Source organism: Staurois parvus, unplaced genomic scaffold (genome assembly GCF_062004578.1).
Source record: "Staurois parvus isolate SC_StPar_1 unplaced genomic scaffold, SC_StPar_1.0 ptg000402l, whole genome shotgun sequence".
NCBI classification, from domain to species: Eukaryota; Metazoa; Chordata; class Amphibia; order Anura; family Ranidae; genus Staurois; species Staurois parvus.
This window is the reverse complement of record NW_028318198.1, coordinates 8,633,024-8,655,835: the sequence shown is the minus strand read 5'-3', so window position 1 is coordinate 8,655,835 and position 22,812 is coordinate 8,633,024. Positions and strand designations below refer to the sequence as shown.

The 22,812-nt window shown below is 36.7% G+C and overlaps 1 protein-coding gene across 7 annotated transcripts in view; it reads right to left on the bottom strand.

Annotated features, from left to right (window-relative positions):
• NTNG1 (netrin G1) overlaps positions 1-22,812 on the bottom strand; it is a 379,145-nt gene that overhangs the window by 353,398 nt on the left and 2,935 nt on the right. For all 7 annotated transcript variants that reach the window (XM_089686609.1, XM_089686611.1, XM_089686610.1 and 4 more), the window contains exon 2: positions 281-1,024. In XM_089686609.1, coding sequence (XP_089542735.1) covers positions 281-511 — 231 coding nt within the window. In that variant the 5' untranslated portion in view covers positions 512-1,024. The remainder of the gene's footprint in view (positions 1-280; positions 1,025-22,812) is intronic.

Below are 22,812 nucleotides of genomic sequence, written 5' to 3'. Positions count from 1 at the left end.
TTAAGAGAGTATATGACTGCAATATACAAATCTTTGAATTGTTATTCTAGCATTGAGAGGAAACTATTTAACCTAAGGTCTCTAAAGAAGATACGTGGCCAAACAATGAAGCTAGACAAAAGGTTGAACTGGATGGACTGGTATTTTTTTTCAACTTTACAAAATATATGACTATGAATAAAATCATGTATAGATCATTAAAACAATTGGCTACAAACACTGAAATCAATATTTGGTCTAATGTTTGTCTGAAATATATTCAATGGATAAAGTTGCTTACCATAGCACAGAAGGGTTCTGGAGGGTCTCCACAGGTGCTGTTTGGAGGATCCAGCTTTACTTTCAGATATGGTGTCATGTCTCTAGATTCTGGCTGACAAGCCATATATTCCCATACAATGCCTTCATCTGACTTGGTCTGTGTCTTACACATGTCATAGTGTCCATGCTGCATTGCTATAGAGACTGCCACCCACAGGGTGTGGAGACTGAGCACCAAGAAAAGGTACATATTGAGATTCTCTGTTGTTGACCACACTTGTCGAATGCAGTATCTCCCAATATGTTAATAGCTAATACAACTTAATTTTGGGAAATATATATCTACAGTATATTTCAGGATATTGATGGAGACCCAACATTCTCTGTCCACCTTGCGATATGTATCATGAATATATCACTGTCCTATTTTTATCGGATCCATGAACTTGAAATACATTAAACTTCAAAATTCTTCTCTGTTAATTGGAGTCAATTAAATGCTGTTGTAACTTTATTTGACAATTATTGAGATTTTTGTTAGGCCTTTGATTCTTTAAATACCTTTTAGAGTAGTTGTCTTGCTATTCTTTCAATGTCCAGAGAAAGTTCTCAGGAATATGACAATGACACAAAAGGGGAAGTCTTATATCTCCCAGATGATAAACCAAAGTGCATCCTTTGTTCCAAGGTTGGGATTTAGTTCAGATGAGATTACCTTAGCACTTGATATGAATCAATCTTCCTCTAGCTTTGGCTTTTCCACCTTTTGAAAAAGAGAAAAAATCAGGTTGAGTTTATTGTCTGAAAAATCAATGTTTTTCTGTAACAGCACACAGTCTGACATTTGATGGATCTTATCAATAAGGACAACAGATAATCATTCAGCCAGAGGTTCTGGTGGTTTAAACCATGTGTAAGAAAGGAGTCATGGATTTAAAAATAGATATCTAATGCCATATCATATTCTTAAGCCACTAACCCTACCAACAGCTAAAATGATAATTTACACAACATGGATCTATTGCTATTTTTCAATATGAAAATTGATCAAAGTACATTAGAAGTAAAGCAGTTGAAAGTGATGCCATTGCAACCCATTTGAACAAATATATATTCTCTTAAAGAAAAAGGAGGGGATAAGGGTGGGACTCTGTATTTACCAAAATAAAAAATAATACCAATTTGGTATATTCTTCCTTGAGCTTTTAACAGTTTTGTTAATGCATAGAGTTTATGCTTTAACTTTTGTCTTATTTACAGATAATTCTTCTTTCCTTTCTAATCCCTCTCCCCTCCAAAGAGAGACAATGCAGACTCCTGAAGACTGTGAATGCAGTGCCTGTCTTAGAGCAAATGTAGACAGAAGCCAGCAATATTGGAGCAGGTTCATACTTGGACAGAGTAAGCTAGATATACAGGTATCTTCTATCTGTAGTTAATAGAATACAAACCATTTGTGTTTTAGAAATCTGTACCTGAATGTGGGTGATTGTTGAACAAAAGTGTTTCCACTGAAGCAGTACACTGGGGTTTGACCTCTGCATGGTATCCTCTGTATACCTTGATCACTAGCCATAACCCCAACCTTTAGATTGCAATGTGGATGGACACTAAAGATTTCCAAACACCTTGCAATTCAATTGTCAAAGCTCTATTGAATCTTCTTTAGCTCTATAAAACTATGTAGTAGAGTCTCGACCTAAACTATCAGTATGAATTGAAGTATACAAACATCAAATTCATTTTATTCATTTTTGAGTTTAAGATCTTTTGTTTTAGAACAAATTATTCTAGAAACATGACTTGTGTGCCAGATATTAGTTTCTGTTTAACTCAATGTTTTAAAGGTTTTAAACATGATATGCTTACTGAAGTGGATATACTGTATTCAGTCTTATAAGGATAATTGTTTTTAATGTTACCTTCATTAAACTGACACTAGTTAATTGTTAACCAGCATTTCTGAAGCTAGAAATACTCTATAGGTCGTGGGGTGTGAACCTAAATGATAAATTCACCTTTTAAAAAAAAATAATAAATGCAAATTTTTTTGTAGGTAAAGAATGTGCATTTAATATTTAATTTTTGTAGGAAAGCATTGCACCCATTATCTGCTGCAATGCAGGGCTCCTGCAGACTGTCAGTGTAAGCTGTCTGCTTGTACCTCATATAGGAGGTACACAATGACAGGAAGAATCAATGAACTACCTAAAGTGCTCAACAGCGCCCTGATAGTTCATTGAGTACTACAAGCTGTTAGCTGCAAAGGCTGTTGATACTTGTAGTTCATTCATTCACAGAAATCTGTGAATGAAGCAGTTGTGTGGGCAGAGCCCTACATGGCCGCGCTTTTTTCAAATTGTGACAACAGGTTAGGGAAGAAGATCCCCAGACTGCTGTCAGAGAGAGGGAGGCATCGGAGAGCTGCCTTAAAAATGGGTGGAACATGCAACACATTCTCAAAGGTGAACTTATCCTTTAAAAACAATTTATACTCTGTGTCATTTCATGCCATAATAACGTCTGTATGTTCTCTTTGTAGAAATAAAATCATCCAAACTCTAAACTTAACCTAACCATTGAAATTATTCCTTAACCCTTGCCATGAAACTAATACTGGGTATACACGTATCAAAACGGTTGTCAAATGGTCCTACTGGAAAACCAGCACTGATCAGTGCATTCTGACATTGCTTGTGTGGATGTGGGCAGGTATCTGTCAGCTTTTTTTTTTTGTTCAACCCATTGGTTGAATGAAAAATAAACTGTCCCTACATATCACTTAATCCTGAATCACGCCCAACCATAAGCTGTAACTTAATGTTTAAAATTAACACTTGACTAACTGCCTTACCTCTGAAATGAAATCTAACACTTAATCTCCTGAACAGGGGCGGACTGACCATTTGGAAACTCGGGCACTACCCGAGGGCCCGGGGTCAGTAGGGGGCCCCATGAGATGCCCCTGGTACCTTTTTCATAGGCTTTTTTGAGTTTGGGCAAGGACACAGGGGCCCCATGATCCCCAATTGCCCGAGGGCCCCATGAGTTGTCAGTCCACACCTGCTCCTGAAGTTTTCTCCGAGTACGCAACTCTGACCATAACCTTATCCTATCCCCTAACATAAATATACTGCTGCAGATTTGTATTTAGGCTTTCATTTCCTGAAGGTTTTGGGACACAAACCAGTTGGTTTTGTGGCTAATGCTACCTGCACAAAAATCCTTTGCTGAACACAGACAATATAAAGTACAATGTATTGCTGCATTATGTTAGTTGGTGCTGTAGGGGTTCTTTGACATTTAATGGTAGCCCTGCACTGATCTTTCTAGGTGGAGTAGAAATGACAAACTTGGTAACTGACTGTGAACTAATGGCTGCCCAAGTCTATGTAAATCAATTTTTATCATTTTTATTCTCTTGAGGTTCTTTGGATTGTCTTTATTGCACTTCACTATATTCTGTTATGAAGAGCAGATAGCCAAACTTGTCTGAATTTTCGGTGACAGTTCAAACTACATTTCAATTCATTGGAATATCTGAATCATTAATTCAGTATCTGACTTAAATTACCCTCTTTTCAATATGTGATTACCTAAGATGTTCACTTTTTTTGTTTGTAATAAGGACCTTGAATGTTTAAACCTTTCCGTGTCATGTGCTAGACTACAGTCCCCATCTAAAATGATCTAGACAGCATTTTGTTTCTCAAATGCAAATCTTTATCATGGAAAGTACTCAACTATATTCCACTAATATGACCAGAATTGCACTGGTGAAATGCATAGTGTAGACTTAAAATTTGACTGAAGGTGTCTTAATTGTATACTTTTTGAAAGTAAAGAGCTTAACAAATTAAAAGATTTTTTAACCACTTGCCCTCCTGAGGATTTACCCCCCTTAATGACCAGGCCTCTTTTTGCTATTTGGCGCTGCACTAATTCAACGATAATTGCGCGGTCATGCAATGCTGCACCCAAATGAAATTTACGTCCTTTTTTCACACAAATAGAGCTTTCTTTCTGTGGTATTTGATCACCTGTGCGCTTTTTATTTTTCACGCTGTAAACAAAAAAAGACCAAAAATTTTGAAAAAATTATATTTTTTACTTTTAGCTATAACAATTATATAGTGAACTCAAAGTTAGTTATAAATTTAGGCCAAAATGTATTCTGCTACATGTTTTTGGTTAAAAAATCCCAATAAGTGTATATTGATTGCTTTGTGTGAAAGTTATAACGTCTACAAACTATGGTATAGATACTGCAATTTACGCCATTGTTTTTCTATACAGCGCTGCGCTAGTTTAACGGACAATTGTGCGGTCATGCAATACAGTACATAAATAAAATTTATGTCCTTTTTTCACACAAATAGAGCTTTCTTTCGGTGGTATTTGAGCACCTGTGCGTTTTTTATTTTTTGCGCTATAAAAAAAAAGGCTGACAATTTTGAGACAAAAAACAATATTTTGGACTTTTTGCTATAAAACATGTCCAGTAAAAAAAATGTAAAAATAAAATTTTGTCATAAATTTCGGCCAAAATGCATTCTGTGACATGTCTTTGCTAAACAAAAACCCCCAATACGTGTAAATTAATTGGTTTACGTGAAAGTTATAGCATTTACAAAAGCAGGAAAGATACTGGGATTTTTAATTTTTTTTATACTAATAATGGCGGCGATCAGCGACTTATGGCGACGATCAGTGACTTATGGCAGGACGGCGGGACTGCGGCGGACATTGGGGGGGAACTGACTTGGGGTCACTGACATCCCCAGTGACACCAATACAGTGATCAGTACAAAAAAAAACACTGACACTGTACTAATGGCACTGGGGAGGAAGGGGTTAATTTTTTTATTTACTTAAAGGATTAACTGTGTGAGGGGAGTGTTTTACTAGGGGGCGGGGGGTGTACTGCACGGGGGACACGCTGATCGGGAGAGATAAACTCTTCTCTCTGGCTCAGCATGTCAGGAGCTGACAGGGGACTGACAGAAAGCAGAGCTACTGCAGCCCTGCTCTCTGTCTGTGATTGCTGCTAATCGGCGAGACACAGCCGGTAACGACCGGATGTGACCCGGCGACTGACATCCGCAGCCGTGATCGGCGGGACAGGTAGGGCGGTGGCGCGCCTCGTGTGCGCCCCCTACCTGTTTTGCAAACACACGTTTTAAAATGTGGTTTTGCCCAGCCGTGCCGCCCTGCCAACGTATATTTCTACAGTGGCTGGGCGGCATGTGGTTAAAAACAAAATTATAGTAACATGGTTATTATTGAAAACAAACACCATATTGACTTCAAAATTCCTTGTAAAACATTAAACTGGGTAAAGTTGATAAATAACAAATACACTTAAATGACTGCACATAGCAGACGTGACATTAAAATCATTTACTATGTGCCATAAAAAACCCTAAACTAAAATGACACTCTTGAAAAGAGCATTTTTAAGAATCAATGTGCAAAGCGATAATGAATGTGTGTAGCACAATAAGAGTTTTATGTTCATCTATGCATTGAAATTATGTCCAGGTGCATGGTATTAGGTGTGCAGTATCTGTTCATTTGTTTAAATTTGTCTTTTTTTACATTGTATACTTTTTCATTTTTTTAAATAATGCCACAAAGTGATCCCTTTTGTGTGACAGTATAGATTTTCCCTCATCAAAGCACCTTACAGCTCTTACAATATTAAAAAAATGAATTGTCAATAAGATCAGCTTTTAACTCCAAAGGGAAGCAAATTGCAACATTCCCTCAGTGAGTCAGTGCAATAATTACTCTCCCTCTTAAGCTAGATATACACTGAACGAATTTCAGCTGGTACCTAATGAAGTAGCAGAAATTCGATCAATGGGCAACTCTGTTGGTAACACATCACCAGATTTCCTTTGATTGAAAAATCAGAGGAGCTGGGTGGAAAATTGTTGGCCAAACAGTGCCTGCATCCAATCAAATACAATTTCCACAGTGGGAGATTTGTCCATCTTCACTGTTTAGTATTATTCCAGAACTGTTCAGGACTGAGCGCTCCTAAGGTCATTTATTGTAAGAGGAAACCAACAAGATAATCAAGTTCCCTCTGCTCTGCATTCTTCATGCACAGCTGCTCTTTGTGACTGTGTACTGAAACCCTTGACAATCTACTCTTATATCATTCACTGGCTATCTAAGCGAAGAACAGCTGTTACATCATAGGAGAGTTAAAGTGGTTCTAAAGTCATAACATTTTCCACCATAGTGCATTCTGTGATAAAAAAACTTTCAGTGCCTGTTTCCTCCCCCCCCCCCATATCTAAATACTTAACTATGTCCACTATCAACCCAGTGCTGTTCTCATCTGCAGGACTCCTCTCTCAGCTCTCTCACAGGCTTGGCTGAGAGCTCCAGAGCCATTGACACATACAGTGTGGTCTGTCAAATCCAGTGAGGAGGAAGTGGAGGACAGGGGGCACTGTGTGTGTCAATGGACAGACACAGCCCAGCTCGGGAGCAAGCCCACATGTGTTCCACCATAGGAAGTGGCTTCCTATGGTGGCACACAGAAGAGACTAGATCTCTAGTCGGGGACCCCAGAAGAGGAGGTTCGGGATGCTTTGAGCAATACCATTGCACATAGCAGATAAGTATACCAAGTTTATTATTTCAAGAGAAAATAAAATTAACTTTACAATCAAGTTATGTCTTTTTTTTTTTTTAATAAATTATTACATTTTTATTTATCTTGATTAGGTGAAGATCAGATAAAATTTAGGATTCATTCATGTAGAAAACTAGATTATTCCTCTGAGAGCACAAACTTCTATTTCTCATATCCATACACTACACACTATAGAAGAAGGTTCATGTTGGCTCAGATTGGAAGCAGACAAGTGAAATGTCAGCAGATGTTCCAACTAGTGTTTCCATGGTAAACTCATTTACAATAATGAGTTCATGCGCAAACATGCAGTTATACATTGTACTGTGTTCATAAGACAGTTTTGGTGCCATGTTTCTTGTGGGTGTATTAGTTTAAATGGAAATAACTGGCAGAAACACAGCTAAATGTGAAAGTTATGTGCTTTAAGGATGACCTGTGAGTTTTCTAGGAGAGAACATTGGCTTGTTATTAAAGATGAGACAACGGTAAGCATCTTCATAATTTTCTAACTACGTAGAGAGGAACACAGTAGGCAATTCACTAAGGGCATGATTGAACAATTTCCATCAGTATGCTATAGCACCTAGCAAACATGGAAAAAATAAACCAGTTAGGTAATAAAATGGAGGTTAGTTTCAAACATATGTGGAAGTCACTCTCTTTGTCATGGTTCTCAATGAACATTAATACTACATCATATGAAAAATGAGACCTGGACTCATGCAGGGCAGATGAAGGCCTATTTTGAGTGTTAGATCAATGTAATTAGTTTATTATGAAAAAAAAAAAAATAATTGCAGCTTTATAGGTATTAAATGTATTTTGTACACATAAGCAGTGTAAGTTGCTGAATTTGACCTGATATCAACCTCTTGCAGCCCTTTGCGCAGCTCAGACTAAGAGAAGGAGATGCAGCCCATTCAGTTGGGCTGTAGCACTCATGTGCTTACAAGAAGCATGGTGATAGATGCAGAGGACAGAGTGTCAGAAAGTGACATTGCTTCCCTGGCCTGTTTGCTGAGTTTCATCAACCTACCCAGGAACTGTAATTTGCAACAGAGAATTGATGGAGTAGGATCACTATGGCATTGCATCTGCAGGTTGTCAGGGAATCATTCATCATGACTGACATGATTGATAATGGATTTAAATTGATGAACAACTTAATTGACATTGGATTACTATTTTTTCAAATAAATTACTCTTTTCAATGATCTGTTTGATTTATTCACTTGATACTTTTTTTGTGAATGGGGGAGGGATATTTGTGGTCCCCAATTAAAATAGGGAAAGGTACCTTGCAAGGGAACCTCCCTTGGCAAGGTACTCTCCCTACAATGAGTCCATGTGGCCTGGTATGGTTTAGGAGTCGCTGATAAGAGTCCGATTTTTTGTGTGATGTCCCCTCAAAATCCATACTAGAGCCTTATCAAGGTATGCAGCCTGGGTGGCCAAGAAAGGTGGGGGGCAGCGAGCATGACCCATACCAGACCACATTCCCAGAGGAAAACAAAACAAATAAAATAAAAACAGAGTGGAGTCCACCTTGAAATTCTTAAGGATCTGGTATGGATTTTGAAGGACACATCATACAAAAAACAAAAATACATGGTGTGGGGTCCCCCACACTTTATATTAGACTCTTATCTGGTCATGCAGCCTAGCTGGCCAGCAAAGAGAGGGGCAGCAGGCATTTAGCCCCCTCCCAAACCATACTAAGCCACAAGCCCTCAACATAGGGAAGGTACTTACCAGGGGCCCCTTAGGCAAGGCAGGCACCTTGTCCCCATGTTGATGAGGAAAAGAGCCTTATCTCTTGCCATGTGGATGTGGGTGTTTGTAGGGAGAGGACTTATCGGAATCTCAAAGTCCCCTTAAAAAAAGGGCTCCAGATACCTGCAACCCCGGAACATGAATCAGTACAGAGTACATAGTACCCTTGATACTAAGTCAATAAATCCAACACAGTTGAAAAAAATATCTTATTACAATAAAAAAGTCCCGCAATATAAATACAACAAATTGAATTACTGAAAAGTCCACTTTTAAAAGAGCAGAAAAAAAAATAAATGAACACTAACAACTAATGAGACATCCAAGGATAACAGAGACATTTTCTGGGAGAAACCTCCAGAATCTGAGACTTCCTCTGTAGGTTAGGTATAGTTCGCTATATATGACTTAGAGGGAAGAACAAGAGACATAAAATATCTAAAAAAGAAGCAGGGGTTATGACAGTAGAACTATAGATTGTTTGTCTTCCTCATCTTTCGTTTTAGACATTTCCTAATTTTTACTGTACAGCTCCCAATCACTGTTGTTATTAGTAAAGTACTAAACTTTATAATTATTATTTTATGGCTATAAACTGCTGGGTATAGTTCAACAAACTATCAGGAGCATATCTCTTTTATAATTTTTTTTTTATCTTGAAGACTCACTTGTTTTTAATCATCTATAAAAGTCTAAAGTTGGATATATTAATGTTTAGAAGACAGATTGGACAGGTATTCAGACACATTCTAAAGAAAGATTTTCTCTAATGCTGATAATGCTAAGATTAAAGCAATTTTCTTTTTATATGTTAAAAAAGCAGCCATGTAATTTAATTACATCTGATGGCTGATGTGTAAAAGCGTACTAGGTGAAATTCCCCAAACATGCATCTTGTAATATAAAGTTATAAACATTAATCTACTAGGGTTGAATGATTAGTCAGAAAGGAATAATCTTCTATTACACCAGATACCTAACAAGCGCGGCTACTATTACATAAACCATCCATGACTGCTCCCCCTAAGGACCAGAAACAGAAATGAGCAAATAACAAAAAACTGCTCCACCAGTAGGTCAGTTGGTTCTGCTGGTGAGCTGTTTTTTTTTTTTTCTTTTTCTATTTTTTTAATTTTCAAATTAATTTTTATATAAAATGTGTGTCCTCCTCTTCTAAACTGTACATTCCCCTACTACTGTATATTAATAGCAATTCATATGACCTTTATGAATCATTGGGCTAGAGTTTCACAGGGGAGGATAAAAAGTCATACTGCCCCCTCCAACCTGGTACTAAATGTTACCTTGCTGTTCAACACTTTTAAAAACACTCCTGCTTCAGAAATCTAGAAAAGGAGTCAGTTGACCCCTTTCCAATATACTGTATTCAACTCATATTTCCCATGTATTCAACACCAGTGAGGATGTACAACGTAAAAACGAAAACGTAAAAAGCGAAAGGGACCATTTATAAATGTTACATCCAAGATTCCCACCACATTGACTAGGATTCATACATTTTTCCAAATGAAGCCAAGTAGAAAAATGTGCAAGTTTTGGGTTAAAATTGAATGAATCTCGGGGAAAAACATTTGTAAATAGACCCTCACTATTTTAAAAACCTGTTTTTCTTACGAAAACTACCTTATGTTCTTCATTATTGAAGGGCAGCTACTTTAACATACATTAAATAAGCATTTCTAGTATTAACTCTGGGGGAGGGGAAAAGCTTTATGTAAAACCTCTTCACTTTGGAACCCAAAATGAATTGATCTCATAGATGTTCATTAAAGATACCCTGTCACTAACTTACAAAATGGAAGGTAAAGGCACCAAAATAACACGTATTTTCATTACAGTGGTTATCAAAATGTTACCATTTCATATGAGGGTGACATTGTCACCCTTACGTATAATAACATTGATGTCATGCCGCTGATTCTGCTAAGTGGCATTGGCCCCAGAACTATGCAGGCAATATCAATTGGGAGGTCAATCAGCCACTGCCCAAGGTACCCCTAGCAACCTCTGGAGGAATACTAGGGTTCCACAGAACCCTGGCTGAGAATGACTCTGAAGGATCAATTGCCTAGCACAGCCACCATTCCCTTACATGTCATAGTTCTCTCTTCTTTTAGGAGTGTCTATCTGCTTGCCTAGAATTTCTGCCCCTCCCTCAAAACCTTTTAGTTAGCAGCCTGGGGAGTGAATGGGAACAAGCAGCTGTATTAGATAATTTGGATATCTACACAAGGGATGATTTTAGAAATAAATAGCATAAATTACATTAGATATGCATATCATGTTATGAGAATATTGTTGTTGGGAAATTAATGGTCTTGGGACAGAACTAAAATACAGAATTCCTGGAATATTTTCTTCACTTTTACATGCCTTGGGTAAGTTGGTAAGGGATTCAAAGGACTTATTTACTAAATAAGAGATATCTATGTGGTATTCAAGTTTCATATAAACTCCTTCTTGGGTCATCAGTGCTGTGGATGAGTTTTAGCCAACAGCATTTTGAGAGTATTTCAATTTTGTGGAAGTCCTATGTTTAAAAAACACACACAATGCCAGAAGGCATACAGCGAGGGTTGCTACTGATGCTCTCCGAGAGCAGCTTTCTGCTGCTTTAGTAAATCAACCCCAATGCACAACTTGCATGGCGTTATGAAATGAGTTGTCTACAACCTCATTTATATTCATGATTATTTACTGCTCTGGTTAATGGAAGCTTCCACAGCTCTGTAAGTCTGAAAACAAAAGGATATACAAGAAGTATTACACAGATTATGTTACTTTCTGTGTCTCTTTCATGTTTAGGCCTAAAACTGGCCTTACACATAACAATAGGTTATATTTCAATGTTCAGTTCAATGAAAGGATCACATCTTCCAGAAAATATTGCACTCATTTTTAAATCTACAAGTTATCACTTTCTTAAAAAGGACAGTCTTTCCTAGGCTAAATCCATCAGCATTTAGAAACTAAATAGCTCTTTTTTCTGTTCTGTTGAGTGATCATTTTCTAGCAAAGCATTATTCTTGGGAAATATTGAATCTGTGATCAAGAATTCATGTATTGTTACATGTAAGGCCAGCATTAAGTGATGGGTCCATATTGACGTCTGTGGCTTTATCCTCTAGTGAGTCAGTTACTCCTGGGTTATTGAGACAATAAGAAAGAAATGCTGAAGCCCTAGAATCTTTACAAGTATGAAATAAAAACCATCTAACATTATTAAACTAGCTGCCAGGAAGGTCTTGGGTTTAAGTGCTATGCTGAAGGGCTTCCATTTCCACAACAAACATGACATGTTTAATATCTGCCTTTTGCATCACATAGACATTATTAACGTATTAGCAATGTCAGACAGTCTGAGCAGTGTGGACCTGGCCTGTGTTTAATGATGTGCGGCTGACACAGACCAGCGGTGACCAGGAGTACATTACAGATAAGACATTTGGGGTCACAAGCCTTGTCAATGTACCAGCAGATTACTTGGTGTCCTTTATCTTGAACACACTAATAAATGCAGCTTTTATTTCCACTTGGACACATCTGAAAATGGTGCTGACTTCTCCAATTAAATATTTAACCCCAGCAGCACACGCCATCAATATGAATATTACTCCTATTGGTATAGCAGTTACTGTGTTATACTGAAGCAGGGATTAAAAAATGAGACACGAAAATATCTTTGTCTCTTTAAAAGTGATTCTTTACTATAAAAAAGTCAACAGCAGTGCTTGTGAATTAGACCAGTGATGTGCATACCTCACTTTTATCCATGTAGGTTCAGGAAGGGGTAGTCTTATGTTTGCATCTACAGTATAATACATGGCCTATTCAAGGCTCTTGGATCTAGCGATTATATTCTATATCATAATGGTAGTACATGGGGGTTCATTAAACACATGTATAACCATGACTATATGTGTATTCAATGTTAAGTATTGAAATATCTTAGCAGAATTTAAATTTCATCCAACTGGTGTGTGTATTAAAGCTACCTTCTCCAGATGGATTCGATAATAGGAAACAATTAACTAGGGAATCCTGATAGGAAGTGTAGTAACCAAAGCCTCCTTGAAACTGTCAGGGTAAGATTCAATCCATTAAACTGAGTCAATAGATTTTAAAGTCATTAAGGGTGGGTACTGGTTAGAACCCTTGTGTTTTAAATGTTATTTGGAGCTAAAATAGAGGGGTTTTCCTTCATTCCCAGTGACAGTTTTGGCAGGACATACAATTTAATATGTTTATGTGAAAATAAGCATTCAATGTAGTTTACAGTCCACTATGCATCTACAAGTCTACAAACGTTGTGTTACAATTTGTCTGGCATGCTATACACACTTTAAACCTGAAGCTTAATCTGCTTATGTTTTTTTCTTCCCTAGTTTCTCCTTTCCCCACCCTTTACCATGCTCATGAAACATTTGATTAAAACTTTTATGTTTTCATTACATACTTTATTTTACACCCAATGATGTCATTAGTGGATCTCTGTGCTTCTCGATGGAATGAAGGCAGATCAAAGCTGGTGAGAAGGGCCAGCAAAGGCCTTGATGAAGACAATGGGCTCACTCTTGAGGGGAGTTAAGCAAACTAAATACCTTGATGGGTGGATTTCAGTCTGGAGGTGAGGGTGCTCCTAGGCAGACTGAATTTGCATGCAGATCACCCTAGGTAACACCCACATATGAAGCTGATTGGAAGAACTGAAATCAAATGAATGAAAGAGACAGGCAGGACAGTATGGCTCACTCTAAACACTCAAAATTTGATTATATGATCTCCTTTAGATCTACTGACGAGTATGCAATACAAGGGTCTCCCTGGACATATACAGCTTTGTTGGATAGATTAGGTAGGCTCTCATATTACAAACTAAAGTTAAGTGTATGGTCAAATTGTAAAGGGTATGGTGAGCCTAAGACTTGAAAGGAAAGAGCTAGAAGGTGCTGGATTTTCTCCAGCCAGGAAATAAGGCAGCACTACCTGACTTGCTGCAGATAATAATGTACACGGTGAGAAACTGACAGTGTGCAGTGAAAGCACACTAAGCAATTTAAAAACAGGAGATGAGCCTGTACAACTAGACTGAAGGTAAGGCTGTTCAGCTTATATTTTGACAGAACCATCAATTATGTTAGTTAGATGTTGCTTAAACACTTATATAATTGTTCAAAGACATAATTAAACCACCAGAAGTGGTGTAAAAAGGGCTCATATGACCTTGATCTAAATGTGAGGAAAGGGTTAACCAGCTCTTTTGGAGAGACTTGTGAGCCCACACTGTTGAGCCTAGTAGCGGCCATGCAGTCTGCTCCTTCTGTAGTTAAATCTAGCATCTCATCTACTTCAGTGGCAGCTTTGGGACCCTGTTATTAAGTCACATCACCTGTTTCATGTTTGCATTGATTAAGGCATCTCGTTATACATGCTGTGAGCTGTTAATCGGTTCTGTGTGAACGCTGACCGCCCCTTTAAACATTCCTTTTTCTAAATTCAGAAAGTAATCATAAAGCAGCTAAGTGCTTTCTTTTCCATCTATGTGAATTCATTTTACAGTTTTAAATATATGACAGCGAAATTCAAGAATAGAAGGGAAAAAAAAGCAAAGGAAAAAAAACTAACTCTTTGAGAGTTAAATATGACAAACATCATAGTTTCTCTATAATGTGCATCGAAAAGTAACAAATGTTAAATTAGATCTGAGCTGCCTTGCAATTAATAAACAAAAATTGGTCTCATTCACAGCACCCACTTCAGACTCTAAACAGATTCTCTGCGCAGAATAATGAAACTTAAATTAGCTAAAGCGCTCATTTTCTGCGAGACGGAGAAATTAATTCAATCAGGCGTCGGTCCAAAGGAAATTGGCAATTTGCAGTGATTGTCCCTAGCAAAATCACTAGAAAATTTGCCCAGAATAACTGTTTTCAGTCATCTTCCAAGCAAAGTACATCAATCTGTTATATCTGCAGTTATCATAGGCAGTGTCAACACACATCTGTGCCCACATACATCACGTTACAGATATTAGTAGCGTAATTATTACAAGGCATTAAGAGACACACAAATAACAACTTGGACTTTTTTAAGATTTCCTGTTAATAATTACCAATAACAATGGCAGTATTACAGTCTAACAGATTGGCAAATTTGGAATGTATTATTACATTGATCAGTATGTAAAGATGTTATCTTGAGATAATTTTAGCTTATTGCGTATAGGCGTATGTCTTCAACAGCTTTTCTCAACCTTTTTGTTTTTCTCAATCTTTTTACCATGGAGAAATCTTTGAAATAATGAATGGGTTCCAGTGCAAAATTATATTTACAGCTCATGGTACATTAGTGTGATCAGTACATTTTAAATATAATAGTAAAAGAATATGGAATGTTGTGTAGCTTATTTGACACCTAGAGTGGATCATTTTTAACACCCCCTGTACTACACATACCTTTTTTGGTGTAATAATAATAATGGCAAGAAAATAATTGCAGTGAAAATGTTATGCCTTTACATTGGTGGTCAATGGAAAAATGTCCCCTTAGATTAGTGGCCAATTGAGTGCCCCTTTACTTTGGTGGTCAGTGAGAAAATACCCCTTTTTAATGATGGTCAGTGGAAAAGTGCCACTATACAGTGGAGGTACAAAAGTCATTACAAAATTCCCATTTACTTTGGAAAATGGCCTGAATATAATGCCAGACAGTAAAAATGTTTGTGTCCTCTTACATTCGTGGGCAGTGAAAAAACGCCTTGTTACATTGCTGGTAAGTGCTTTACTTTGGCGGTCAGTGGGGAATTGCCTATTTACATTGGTGGGCAATGGAAAAGTGATCCTTTTAAATTAGAGGTCAGAGAAAAACTGCTCTCATCTATGGGTTATTAAAAAAGTGTCTCTTTGCATTGGAGATCATATGCAAAGTTTCCCTTTAGATTGGTGGTCAGTAAGATAGGTTCCCCTCACACTGGTGGTCAGTAGGAGTGGTGCACCCTTACATTGGTGGTCAGTAGGAGAGGAACCCTCACATTGGTGGTCAGTAGGAGAGGTACCCCCTTTACATTGGTGATCAGTAGATGGAATGCCCTATTAATCAGTGTAGTGCCTCCTGTTGAGTAACACTGGAACTGGAATTTTACAGGCACTGGGGAGGTAGGAAATTAATCCAGCACTTCTCATGGAACCCCTACTCATCTCTTGGGAAAATTCAGGGTTTCATAGAACCATGATTAAGAAAGGCTGGTCTTGAATGATCTTCTGTTTTATGCCTCATTTACAAATAACCGTATTCACTTTTATCAGTTTACCTATGTCCAAAACATAGGGTCATCACAACTCAGCACAATGGATATGTAAAGAGCCAGAGAAAGCATAAAGGGTTGACATTCGGCTTTTACAAATGTGATTTGTTTGCAAATGTTCTATTTGTGACATTTATTTTTCCTGTAATAAGCTAATAGCATTTTAGGTTTATTGCCCTTTTAAGTTAGTTTTCGAGTGTTTGAAAAACATGATTAATGTAAAACTAATAGCATGAAGAACTGGTTAATAGAACAGGGTTTTCTAATTAAAACCACAGCTAAAGAATTTCACAGTGCATGCAGTACATATCATAATGAAACAGCATGGCAGCGGTTGATGCACAGATTAATTTTAGACTTGTGTCCCCAGCATGACCTAAAATGGAGCCATCCAAAATTACATGTTGACCATGCATCAATGAAATATTCTGGAGCAGCTACAATTATTTTTCCTTGTGAAGAAAACACAGTTCAGGGCAAAAAAAATGTTTTGTACTAGGGCTATGTAACTAAGGCAGCGAGGCACTGCAGCACAGGGTACAATAATCTTTTATCGCTGATAGTTTCAGCCATGTACAGAGAGTGTACGTATTAAAGGGGGACTTCAGAACACATATGATCATCAGAACATTTGAGTTAAACAATATTAGATGGACTAACAACAAGAAATGAAACTAAGAGGCCATAAAAAATGGTAAAAAATGCATCTATCTATCTATCTATCTATCTATCTATCTATCTATCTATCAATCTATTATTTATCTACTACTAAACAGTAATTTGTTATGGAGGCCCAAGTTAAGAGCAATGCATAAATGTTTGGCAAGGCCAAGAGCAACATGGCTAGCATAGTAGCCCATGGTAACAATTTAGAAATCATTCCTCATTATCTTGACTGCTCCAATTTGAAGAATCATGAAACCTGAGCAGTTGTGCTGACTTGTTGCACTTTGCACGTCATACTTTCTCTTCCATACAGGAATTACATAATGCGGCAAAGCGACACAATTTGTTCTTATTCCCAAAATGGCAATTGTTTGACAGCTGTTGGGGAGATTTCAAGCGTTATACCAGTCAACTTCAGTAAAGTGAAAATAAATACATATATAAAGTCATTGTATCAGTAGAGGTTACATATATTATTTGCAGGTGTACAATAGAATGAAAAGGTTGTATAGAGGAGGGACAACAGTGAGTGTCTTTGTACATAAAGAGAGAATACACCTTTGCCATGTGAAAGAAATCAGTGGTGGAGATTTAGCAGGCAGGATGCTATATGCAGAAATAAACACATTTAAAGGTGTGTGAAAATACCGGCTCTGTTAGGAAGCAGCTTTGATCATATATAACCAACCTAATCAAACAAGAATGGGGGCCTGCATAAATGTTTAACCCAGCTTAAAAATATTCACACACACATCTAAGGCTAGAGTTGGCTGAAGATTCTGGAATCCTTAGTACAGACTTTGTAATCCCCCCCCCCCAGTTTGTCTAAAACATTTTTGACATATATATATAATGTTTAATTGTTCTAGGAGATTAAAGTTACATTTAAACAGTATCAGCAACTCAGTCAATTGTCTTTTACAAATTTATTGAGACATTTGGCCTGATTTACTAAGGGGTTTGAGAATCTTTACTCAATACATCGTGTGAATATTCACTTCAATTATCCAATCAGTTGAAAAACATCTCTACATGATTGGGCATTCAAGGTGAGCATGCATTTACGTAAATATTCTCAAATCTCTTAGTAAATCAGCCCAATTGTGTACAAATGTGATTTTCCCATTATATTGCATCTTTTTTTGATTACTGATACAAAATACAAATTTAAAAAAAAGAATGTTGGTATGAACAAAATACTGCTTTATTTTGTAATTACATAGACGTTTGATCTCTAAATACAACCTATTATCAGTTGAAGTGTCACAGGATAAAAATTACAAATTTGTTCATGGAGCAGCAGGTTTTTAGCTGATTCATCCCTATTTTTTTTTAATTTTACATTGCACTGGCAGTTTACAAAATGGTCGGTTTATATGTGTTTGGTGCTACACAAAGTTCATTTAAAGGGAAGCTATAGTCGTTTCTGGAAAATTGTATTTATGAGTTTTTTCAACTGGCATTTATCATTACTGTGTTATACTATATATATAAAATATTTATTTTAAAAATAAGCATTTAATACAGGGTGCTTCCCTTCTTCAGTACATGCAGTACATATTGGGCTGTCTAATAGGAAAGCTAAGCACTAGCTATGCATCTGTTGACTTCTGTAGACTGAAGATCCACATGGCTCTGTTTCGAGTAAGAGATATGAAGGAGGAGTGTCTATCCTCTGAGTCATTCAGTGGACTTATTCACCTTTATGTCTGTGAAATGTGAGATGCTATTAATCAAGTCAGTGTTCACAGCACAGCAGTAAACCAGCTATTAAATACACTGCAGCACCATACTCACACTCACCACCTGCTGGCTGGCTATAGTTATGAAATATTTATATGCAATACTTCATGATTACTCAACTGAAAAAAGGGGTTTTCAAAGGGGTTTTTATCTGTTTTTACTGCTAAAAAATCAGTGAATAAAAAAAACCACAACGACACACCCTACATTTCCTTAAACTCTTTGCTTCTTCGGCTTCTAAAGATTATCATTAATGATAGTGAAATAACATCCATTGGGGGTGATAAAGCAGTCATAATGATGAGTTTGCTTATTAGCCTGAAAAAGCCTGTAAACAACTATAAATGAAGTTAATGGTAGTACAGCTTCCTAAATTGCAACGTTTATTTTATTCAACAAACTTGATTAACAAATACTCTAAAAACAGCTCAAGGCAAGCCACCATAGTAAAATTATATAAAATCACCATTTGCTGGAGAAATAAATAATTGAATGCTTAATGTATTCTCTTATTTTAGAACAGCTACAGACATAAACTAAATCCAATCTTCCTAGGAACTTCCTCTTCCTGCCACAGAAAGAACTGAAACTAAGATTAAACAGTTATTATGTAAAGTGTATGTAAATGTAGGTATTAAAATCTAATATACGTTTTTAATGTTAATATGAGTTCAATCATTTTAAATCTGCAGATTTTATTAAAATACGACTTGGTGATCCTGTCATAAGGGTCCTTGTTCAGGCACTTCCTGTAATAAGGTGACAATGCTTTGGCCCTTTCTTACAGCTGTGCTTGTGCACCTATCATACAGGCTTACTGTGGAAATTACAAGTGGTAGTTTCCAGCACACTTTGCACAGGCATGGTAAATTGTTGTCACCCTCGGGAAATCTATGCTAAAAAAAATGCCATGCAATCATTGCTGGAGTTCATGCATATAGACAGGAAGGGGTTGCTAAGAAGCTGCAGCAGATCAGCAGTGTTAAGATGCAACAAAGGATGAAAAACAATGAAAAGATCATATTAATAAATAAAAATTGGCATTTTCTTAACCATAATGCTGTAGAAAACTAAATGTCATTCACTTACAGTCTGCATGTACTTTGAAACATAAAATGACTTTTTCTAACTAATATGGGCAGAGCTGATTCAACGATGGGGAAGAGTCAATAAGATGTATGTAATCCAACTATAAAATAATGACATATGTGGGTGACAAATATACAGAAAAATGGCTTGACTAGGCAGAAAATCAGATTGTTCTTTTTTTTTTCTTTCCATGCACCCAGAAGCTACACGCCATCCTTTATATAAATACTATGCCATTCCAAAAATCATATGCCATATCATGTTCTTCACTAGGTAGACTAGCAAAAATGACCTTGCCACTGTCTGATGGAGGGCATAAATTAGAGGAGAGCAAAGGAAAACAAGCACAATGTTGGTATAATCACTGTTTGCTATAACTGTGATTCCATATATTTCTTTTTTATGTCTCTATAGGCTGTACTCATTTCCTTAGCGCCTAAAAGGTCTAGTTACATACTGGGAGGAAATAGAACATTGCATAAATCACTATGGATTCGAGAAAATGCAACCTTTCAGTAATAGTATTATTTAAGCTATAAATGGTACTTAAAAAAGTATGAGGCTGTGCTATTGTGTTATGTCTTTTATTCAGAAAATGCATGTATTGTGTGTGATCATTTTCAAATACATATATCAGATCAGGTAAATGCTACAAGCAGTAGAGTATAGTTCTGGTTTCTTTATGTATTAACTTCATTTGATGATCTTGGGATAAGGTAAAGGACAGTTGAAGGTTTATTCTGGAACATGGGCTTTAATGATGGCAGCAGATAAGTATCTACTCCTATTAGTACAACCAAATATGAACATTAATTTGATGGAAACAGAACTGTACTTCAGAGAAAGTAATTATGTGGTCCGCAGATAGCAATATTTTATCCAGATACGTGTGTATACTCAATGTGACCCACTTTCACGTAGCCCACATGAGTTTGCTCAAGGTACCTCTGCTCCTTCCTACAACCCTTCATTATACCTGTAGGTTACGTGGTTTCTACCCAAATGTGCCTTAGTGTATTTTTATAAGTACTATAACAACATTAGGCTGTAAACTCGTCCAAGGGCAGGGACAAAAGGTCAACAATGTAAGGGTTCTTTCAAGAACTTTCTAATGGTGGCCAAATTTTAATATTCTGAATTTAGGCTTACTGTAATGTAAACGCATTGTAAAATTACACAGGGTGTGACACTGCGTAGCAATAGAATTATTTTATCTTCCTATGGCACAATTATTAAAGATTTAATTTACATGAGATTACGTTTTCAAAATACTGACATGCAATAATGATATTTGAATTTGTATTAGAGGTCCACATCCAGAATGACTGATGGTCCCATTTGTTTTAACAATAAAAGTGGCAAATAAATCTACAGAGACACCTCTACAGCTACAAAAGTACACCATTGTAAATGTACAATGTATACAACTTTTTAGCATAGAATGGTATGTGCACTGCTCATACAATGATATGTGCATCACTCCTACATATATGTATCTGCAAAAAGACCTTTAAAGCACAATCTGAAGTATCACCCTATTTTAAATAGGATTCACCCAGATGACCCAGACTTAAAATTTAAATATTTCTGTGGCTTTTAAAGTTCAGACCTCAAACGCTTTAACCTTACCATGTCATATAGAGGTATTGCTTAATGGCGAATTTGTGAATATGAAAATCTGATGTACGTGTACTTTTATAACCTATATAATATGGAAATAAATTTATCTGAAGTCTTCGATACGACACCATTTAGGCAATTAAGGTCATTTGCACTAAAAGCTCCCATAAAACGACATATTATCCTACCGGCAACAGCTGGCTGCCAGTGATGTGCATATTAAGATATATTTTTAACTGACAATTAGGGAAGATTCGTATTCTAGCAAGATCCAGACTATGAAGGGGAAATCAGAAGTGTGTGGGATTTCTTGGCCTTTTTTCCATTCTTCTGAGTTAAGAAGCAGAAATGACTCATAATAACAGAACACAGAATTAAGATATTCTTGACCTCATTTTCTTTTTCGCAAGGAAGCAAGGAGACCCTTGACATTTTCAGTTTTCTATAATAGGTATAGCTAGTTAGAATATTTGGATCTATCTTCAGTTTAAAAAGGTGCTACATCAAACATGTTTAAAAGGTTATAGGCATCTCATTTAAAACATGCTTTACATTCTATTGTTACATCTCCTGAACCGTTGGCTGATCATTAATGAGAATGACAGTAAAAATATTCTGCCCTGTCCTAAAATTAACAGCATATCTTCGCATTGCACCTGTATTCATATATCATCCATTATATCAATCTTTGTTTTTCCATCACCTCTGACACCGGAGAAAAAAAACCAAACTGATTTGATTTTGAATGCCCTGTGGACATGTTGTACTGGTACTTCACAGGTGTAAAGTCCCAATACTGTAGCATAAAGGAGAATTTCTGGTAAAAAACATATGTTTGCAAGTTGCTGATCATGCAGAATGGTTTCTGAAGAGTTCTTCATATCTAGAGAGTTGATTTATTTTTATGTTATTTTTAACATGAAAGCATTGACATTTATTATAGGTAGTTCTTAATGGGGCATTATGGAATGAAAAGCTGCACTAAGATGCACTGTTTTGCCTTTGTCCTAAAAGGTGACATTTGATACATATAGATGCTTTTTTACAAGAATGCTATGCTGACTTTGTAGATACAATAAAATATTTATTTCCTATTATACGTAAAATAAGTAAACAAAACTACTGTTAAGGAAATAGAACTCATTTTTTTCATTAAATCAACTTTGCTGAAGCATATCCTGTTTCCATATATCGAATCCTTTCTAGAACTGAATAGTCAGAGTGAAATGACAGCATGTTTCCCCAAGAGTATTGTTAATTGTGAGAATACTAATTATATACAGACTGTCAATCAAGGGCGAGCAATAATTCTTTAGAGCACAGAGGACATTTGGGATGTTCTGCTCTGAAGCATGTGTGCTTTATGGAATACCCCGGAGCGGTTAGTTACACTTCCTATGTTTAAGCGGCAGGCAGACTTCCCTGGAATTTTAGAAGAGATGGATGCAGATTCAATAAGACACCCCATGCTGCAAATCTTAACAGCTATTGTTGAATTTGTAAAAATGGACTCACACTTGAGTGGGTTTATCTGTCCTGATAAGAGCTCAATCCTATCACTCTGGCTTGATAATTGGGCTGTTTTCTTGTTGCGGGAATGAGATCACTACTACTAAATATTCACAGGATGTGTCACCCATAAGTTTACAGCTTCACATTAATTTCCATGTGTTCAGTTACAGTG